The sequence below is a fragment of the Pinus tabuliformis genome, chromosome 5_2, assembly GCF_031772625.1.
Source record: "Pinus tabuliformis cultivar Carrire ecotype Pingquan chromosome 5_2, CPIR1, whole genome shotgun sequence".
Classification (NCBI taxonomy): domain Eukaryota; kingdom Viridiplantae; phylum Streptophyta; class Pinopsida; order Pinales; family Pinaceae; genus Pinus; species Pinus tabuliformis.
This window is the reverse complement of record NC_142306.1, coordinates 136,863,471-136,871,583: the sequence shown is the minus strand read 5'-3', so window position 1 is coordinate 136,871,583 and position 8,113 is coordinate 136,863,471. Positions and strand designations below refer to the sequence as shown.

The 8,113-nt window shown below is 33.0% G+C and overlaps 1 protein-coding gene across 1 annotated transcript; it reads left to right on the top strand.

Annotated features, from left to right (window-relative positions):
* The first annotated feature begins 314 nt into the window (after window positions 1–314).
* Window positions 315–1,375, top strand: LOC149157887 (MADS-box transcription factor 13-like). Its single transcript, XM_089435452.1, has 4 exons — window positions 315–375; window positions 488–587; window positions 938–979; window positions 1,067–1,375. The coding sequence occupies exons 2-4, from the start codon at window positions 495–497 to the stop codon at window positions 1,187–1,189; spliced, it is 258 nt and encodes an 85-aa protein (XP_089291578.1). The 5' UTR covers window positions 315–375; window positions 488–494; the 3' UTR covers window positions 1,190–1,375.
* The last annotated feature ends 6,738 nt before the right edge of the window (window positions 1,376–8,113 follow it).

Genomic DNA, 8,113 nt, shown 5'->3' with positions numbered 1-8,113 from the left:
CTCTAGAAGGAAACTTTTTTTCTATTTTTTTCTAATGTTTTTATATTAATAATTCCGTGATTTGTGAAAAAGTGTTTGTAAAATTATTGAGAGGTACGAAAAGACGTGTACGAAAGATACACAATGGAAGCAGATAACGGAACCAAACTTACAGGTATCATTCTAAATGGTTTTCTTTTAATAAATTTCATATTATTTTATCAATCGTTTTATTTTTATATAATTTATCAATAATTTACATAAATATGTAATTTTGATTTTTTTTTTCCATTTCAAATACTTATGAAAGATGAATGCTTGTCTATGAATACAGCGGGGGACAAATGATATAACAAAGTTAAAGAAAGAAATTGACATTTTAATCGACGCAAATAGGTTCGTATTCAACTATAGTTATTCGGCGTCTTTGTTCATTATTTTAGTGAACAAAAAATTTCAAAATGCTACAGTAACGCTAATTACGAAAAGATAGTGGATATTGAAACAGGAAATTGATGGGAGATAGTATCTCAAGTTTATCTATGAAGGAACTTGATGAACTTGAAGTGCGTCTCGAAAGGGGAGTAGATTGTATTCGATTAAAGAAGGTGAGAGGAAAATTTCGTTACCGTTTTATTTTTATAATTTAAATGTCTTTATAGTAATTAGTCAAATAGCACCGAATGATTTTAGTGATTGGGAATCATCATTTTTTAAAATATTCAATTTTCAATACGCATAATAAAAATTTTCTTGAAGAAAATGAAGTTCTAAAAAAAATGGTACTATACATCTTCAACCTAATATTCCTGTGCTTTCAGTGAATTATTTTAATTTTCTCAATAACCTTTTAATCACCAATGGAGTTAGAATGCCTTATAAATCTTCATGACGGAAAGAATGTTGTTTTGAGATGAAGAAAGGTTTTGGTAAAGCTCTGACATTTTATGATATGCAGGAGGAAATGCTAATTGTTGAGAATCAATTGCTTCGTACCGAGGTATAATGATACCTACCTATAATTCTTTATTTAATATTATACTTTTTTCTGCTGGTTGTGTATTAAAACATCTTTTTTCATGTTCAGATAAAAAGATACCAAAATGCAAGAAGTAGAGCACATCCTCAGTTTCATACCCAAAATCTCCTAAAGGGATTGGAGGAAAGAAATTCCGAAGAAGATTCAAATATCTGTGTTCATGCAGGATAACAGCATTGTCTGCTTTCTTAAACGTTTCACATTTCTCCCCACGAATCTTCCCTTAAATCATGTACTTCATTTCAATAATTAGTTTTCTTAATTAGTACTTATCATAATATTGTATATGGTATGGACACTTGTTGAAACATTAACTTATTGACTATTGATTTTAGCCTTCCTTCCATAACCCACTGTTACCAGAAACAACCGTTCCCGGTAAAAAACGTGTAAGAAACGAGACCAGACTGAAACGCCGTTTTCTACGGTCGTTTTAGTTAACCAGTGCATATATTTTATGGGAAATCTTTTACAGGTAGTAGTTGGCTCTTTTGCAGGTCGTTCTCAGCTCTATATTTTTATTCTTAATTGTAGATTTCATGCATGTATTCATTCAATAACTTAGAGGTCTATGCGAAGTATACAGAAAATTGATTAATTTTGTACTATTGTCTCTTTTTTAGTTGATTTGTTTTTCTTTAACATGTATAGTGTTAAAATTCATAGTTTAAACACTATTTTATATATGGCTCAAGAAATTCACATTTAATTGTAAATCTATTTATTGTTTATATATATATATATATATATATATAATTTGGTTTTTTTTAAGGAAAGAATAATTAGCGGAAGGCCCAAAATGCATAAGAATGTATACACTTAATTGACTAGAAAACATAAGAATGTATATATTTAATAATCAATTTGCTGAGTGCGAAACCTCCAAACTCTGTTTCTCGTACCGTGGTCGTTTCTCGTTTCGTTTCCCGTTTCTGGTTTCTGGTAACATAGCCATAACCTCAGCTTAAATAAATAAAAATAAAAATACCTATATAAATAAAAACCAATTCATATCTTAACGGCACAATTATGAGACCGTTCATAATCGACCGAATTCTCAGACCGTTTATAGTTTGTGTTCTTGCCAGACACATGACAATTAAGGCAGTGGTGTCTCGGCAGACTTCCCATTGAGGACGACTATGACTTTGCTTATTACTTTCTATGGGCGAGTATTAATTGGCGTTTTCAGAATTTCCACAATATTTCGTACTCATGAAAGGGGATTAGAAACTTCTGTCAGCAATAATTTGCACTCTCTAAGATGGTTCAAAACTTCTCTCAGGGACAGTTGAAAATTCTTCTTACACCGTAGTGAAAAGGTTTTTAATGTAAATTTGGAAAGTCCTAATATAGCTCTGATGTTTTTGAGTGTAGTTTTTCCCTTTTCCCTAACTCCACTCTGGCTGATAAAAGACATACAAGACATTTGTTCCTAAATATCTATACCGGAGACCGTACAAAATCATAGTTAACAATCTTATATTATAGTTCTAAAATGTAATAGTTCCTAGGACAATATCACTTGAAAATCATCAACACTGAGTTGTTGGATCACGTAAACAGTTCTCATGATTCCACTAATTATAAACTAAAAAATATTTCATAAAAAGCAACAAATTTCATTCAATTTCCAAGACAAATAGTTGATCATGATTTCCAGATGAACAAGACATTGCATAAATAATAACAATAATTTATATTACACAAACTCACATGTATGTGAAATTAAATTTTCCAACACTCTAAGTGTACCATTAGATTCATATCAAAATTATTATCAAATTTGAATACAAATAGCCAAACCTCCGTGTTTTCTGATAAGTCAATTCAACTTGAATAGAAACCCTCCAAACAATCTCTTTGAATTTATATAATATTAAATTTGAAACTTTTTTTTAGCATGTATTAAAATATTTATATATATGTGTCCATAAAATGTTTTAATATAATATTATATTTAATATAAAAGAAAGAGATAGCAGAGATGGGAAAGGGATAGGTGGGAGAAGAGAGAAAGAGAGTGATGGAGGAGAGAGGAAGAGAGAGGAAGGAAGAGGGACAAGAGGGAACAGAGTGAGAACGACAGAGATGGAGTTGGAGGGGGAGAGAGAAGGAGAAGAAAAAAGACATAGAGAGATAGAGATGGAGAGAGAGTTTGGGTGACAAGGGAGAGACAAAGACAAAGTGAGTGAGAGAGGAGAGAAGAAAGGAAGAGAGAGAAGGGGAGAGAGAGGGAGGGAGAGAAGAGGAAGAGAGGGGAAGAGATCGAATGATGCATTGATTTAGTGTAGTTTATTTCTAATTTTATTTGATTGTTTTCACTACATACATTGATTTTATTTGATTGTTTTCACTAATTCAATTTGATTTCCTTCACTAGGTGCATTGATTTCATTGTAAATGTTGATTTTTAATCCCATTTGATCATTTGCACTAGATGCATGATGTTCATTAATTTGAAAATAATTAAAGATGGAGAGAGAGCAGAACAAGAGAGGGAGATAGTGACAAACTTCGAGGGTGGAAAGAGAGAGAGAGAGGGAGGAGGTGAGTGATGGGGGGGAGGAGCAAGACAGAGGGAGCTTAGAGAGAAAGGGAGAGAGTGTGGAATTTGGGGAGAGAAGGATAGAGGGAGGTAGGAGAGCAAGGGAGAGAGGCAAGAAGATTTCCTACACCACATGTATTGATTTCAATGTAGATGGTGATATATAATCATATTTGATTGCTTGCACTGATGTATTAATTTCAAAGTAGATGTTGACTTCTAACTCTAGTTCATCTCTTGCACTAGATTCATTTATTTCATTATAGATTTTTTCTAGCTCTATTTTATTGTTTGAACTATATGCATTGATTTCACTATAGATGTTTGGTGGTAATTCTATTTGTTTTCTTGCACTACGGGCATTGATTTTAATGTAGATGTTGATTTCTATTTCTATTTGATTGCTTGCACTAGATGAATTGATTTCAATTTATATGTTTATTTCTAATTATATTTGATTTCTTGTACTAGATGCATTAATTTTTAAGTAGATTCTTGATTTCAATGTAGATGTTTCTTTCTAATCCTATTTGATTGCTTGCATGAGATGCACTAATTTCAATGTAGATGTTTTTCTCTAATGCTCTTTGATTTTTTCCATTAGATATATTGATTTCAGTGTAGATGCTAATTTATCATTTTATGTAACTCGACGTATGATAGCACATTAATTTTAAAGTGCTTGAATTAACATTGTGCATTGATTTTAGTGCAAGCAAAAAAACTATTGCCAATGTGCATCGATTTTTGTCTTATGATGTGTGGTGTTTACTAGCCCGAGTTGAATTTTTGAATGGTTTATGATTTCAACTTTCGTTTTCATCTAACCAAAACTAACAGGGGTGACAATAAGAATAGTAGAAGAAAATGGTTTGAGATTAATCACGATGAACACTATTTGTAATTGAGTACATTCTTATTATTCACATTTTTTGCCATTCAACGCTTTTACATTGTCACTTTGCATTCAAAATTTTTTCTTTATCATTAAGGTTATTAACAATATATATCATCTCAACAAACTGAGGTAACTAATCAAATTTAAAATTAAGACTACTCTTCAAGATATATTTAGTGATACCTTGAGGGACACTATTTACGAATTAATCAATTTTCAACAATTGTGAATACCTAAAATTAAATGAAATAGATGTGCACTATCATTCCTTGATCAAACTGTTGACAAGATTGTCTCTCCTCTTCATCACAAACTAATTACTAATACAGAATCACATATACATATAGAAATATGACACAACAAGTGTAACACTCAGAAACATTACCACCCAAATCGAGGATGATAAACACACAAACCATTCAAAGTATACAAACATAGAGGTACAAAGCAGTCAAGGCAAAAAACTTAGATGAAATTAAAGAAGAGAATGATATGGTCATGTTAAGAAAAGAAAACATAATGTAACTTTCAAAGTGTGAAGTTTATGTGGATCATATACATAATAACGATAAAATAAAAATTTTGCATTGTATCCCACAACTAGAATATGCCTAGACCATCTAACTCTAGATCTATCATGCTCCCTCAAGCTGTAAAACCTTTTTCAAATTATACACTCCAAAACAAGGGTTTTCCCCTTGAGGCATTTCATCCCTTTTGGCTTATTATAATACCCATTTGTAAATATTTTAATTTAGTTTTACTAAATTGACTTAGTATAATGTGGGCCATATCGAATGTTTGGCATGAGTAGGTAATAAACATAAATATTTGTTTTTATTTTTCATTAATAATTTTGGTTGTGGTCAACCATGGAAATTAGGGAGGGAAAATATGATAAATGAACGTTTAACTTACAAGACAATTATAAGATAGTTGCCCCTCTCCCAAGAGATAAATCATCTTAGTTTGGATAAAAGGAGGCAAGAGGGTCTCTTGAGGTAGCCTACTGACTTGGATGACTCAGATCCTAGCTCTAGGAGGCCCTAGAGAAGAAATTGAAAGTTTGATACCTAATAGGGAGGAAATACACTAAGAGGAAAAGCATTCTTGAGTTGGTTTGCCATGGTAATTCCAAGTTAGACCAATGAGATTTGTGAAACCCTAGGAAGGACTTAGTGTGTTCAAATAAGCACTAAGTCCACCTCGTGTGGTACTTCTCAATAAAGACTACTCTCCAAGTGAAACTTTGTGAAACCATAGGAAGGACTTAGTGTGTTCAAATAAGCCCTAAGTATACCTCGTGTGGTACTTCTGGCTTACTTGAGTTCTGGTAGTTGATACCATTCTCATTGCTTGGGTGGAGTAATCTCTTTTACCTGTGTGATTTTCATGGCAACCTATATGGAATTAAGAGATAAGAACCATATGTATGATTTTGTTTTGGTTTCCTTCCCAATGAAATTGTTGTGGTTGATGAGGAAAGACACTAAGAGGAAAGCCATTTTTGAGTTGGTTTTCCATGGTAATTCCCACATAGAAATGTGCAACTTATGAAACCCTAAGAAGGGCCTAGTGTATTCAGATAAGCCCTAGGTCTACCTTGTGTGGTACTTGTCAAGAAAGACTAATTTCAAAGTTAAATTGGCTCACTCAGAGTTTGTGTAGTTGACAACATTCTCATTGCTTGGGTGGAGTAATCTCTTTTATCCGTGTGATTTTAAGGGGAAACTTAATTGAATTAACAGATAAGAACCATATATGATTTTCTTTTGGTTCCTTCCAAATTAAATTATTGTGGCATGATCCTTTTCTACATAGGGTAAATGTCTTATGTGATCTAATGTATAGCAAGAATGTAGTATTAATATCTTGTGGGGAGCTAAATTAATCTCCACGTCAAGCCCACTAGTTAGAGACCACTTTGATCTCAAAGGAAGGGTAGGGAGGCTTGGTTACAAGCCCCCACAAGTTAGTCGAGACGAAACTAAAATAACGAAAAAAGGAAGTGCTCTAGATTTATGTTTACAAAACAAATAACCAAAAAATGTTGAATAAATATATGTGAAATAGAAATGTATAAGTTGGACCGTGTCTGAATATAAGAAATAACTATTAGCTATATTGACATACTAGAAACAGAAAGAGAGAATAATGATAATAAGTTATGGAACTATTGTTACAATTTGAATGTAACTGGCAAGACAAAGAGAACCATTTACAACTTTAGAAAAAGAGGTTAAGTACACTGCTAGTTAAAAACAATCAATACAGTCATGAAATTAAAACATTCAGTAACTAAAATAGTACACCAAATAAAACCCGCGATCAATATGGTTACTTTGATAAACCAATAAACGAAATGAAAAAGTCATAACAGAACAAGAATTAAACAGAGTATCCAACTAATAACTCCAGGTTCAGAAATTACATTGTACAAGTCGATATGGGTTCATGAACAGAAGAATAGATTGAAGGTACTGTATATGTATGAAAATCCAATCTGGAATGTACTCCAACAGTGAAATTATACACCATTACAAAATTAGGGCTTGATTTTTACTATCCAACTAGTTGTATATTAGGTTCTTTATTTAAGAAAGAAATTTCATATATTTTAATAGGTCAAATCTGAAATATTAATTATGTGGCATCTCTAAATTCATGTTCACATTTTCATATTCAATTAGTATAATTATGAAATTACCACATAAATTATTAGATAACATGTAGCATTTACTTAATGCAATTATGTAATTACAATGAAAATAATCAAATAACAATTTATATCATGTGAATATATGTTTACCTTTTCACATTTACCTAATACAATTATAAAATTATCATAAACACTATGTTTTCACATTTACTTAATACAATTACAATTATGTTAATGAGATGACAATACATAAATTTATAAAATAAATTGAAGAAAATAATGCTTATAAAAGTATATGAACCACAAATAATTATCGAACAAAAGGCGAAAAATGAGCTCTGCAATACTCTCAAAGGCTTTCTTGCAGGTTACCCTCAAAGATGGAACCCTGGAGGGACTTGGGATGTGCGCCCCCAAGGCAGATCTTACCAGGCTGAGAACAGTTCAAATCCTTCCCCAGTAAATATGTTTGACAAAAGTTGGATTCTGGCTCATAACCACGGACGAGAGAATCGCAGAAACCTCCTGGAATCGATGCGTAGATGCGGTCCTTGCCTCTGCGGCCAAGCGGCTCCCCAAGGAATATGGCCTTTTGATATCTGGAAGCTGTAACGAATGAAGCCGGCGCTTGCTGAGGGAAACGGATCCCTTTGGACCTGCATATGCGTGCCATGCTCGAAATGAGCTCCCCTTAAATGGATCAAGTGGATCAAATGTAGTAGACCTTGGCGGTCTAGGAACGGGGTTTGCTAAATCGTTTGGCAGTGGCTTAGCAAGTTCGGCCTACCCTACCGATCCTCGACAAACTGACCCTGTCATCTGCATGTACCGGACGACAGCCGATAAGAAGATCAGTCAAGAGTTTAGCCCAGATCTGAGTTTCCAGATCTATGCGGTGGGTATGTGGCAGGAGGGAAACCTGATCGTAGACATGGCCAAAGCTCGCAGGCTTCAAGGCACCAATACTGCGGTAAGGTCAATATCATTTTT

Coding starts and splice junctions, on each gene's coding strand:
- LOC149157887 (XM_089435452.1), top strand. CDS start 495: ATGGGAGATAGTATCTCAAGTTTATCTATGAAGGAACTTGATGAACTT. Junction 588..937: donor ATTGTATTCGATTAAAGAAG/GTGAGAGGAAAA, acceptor TATGATATGCAG/GAGGAAATGCTAATTGTTGA. Junction 980..1,066: donor ATCAATTGCTTCGTACCGAG/GTATAATGATAC, acceptor TTTCATGTTCAG/ATAAAAAGATACCAAAATGC.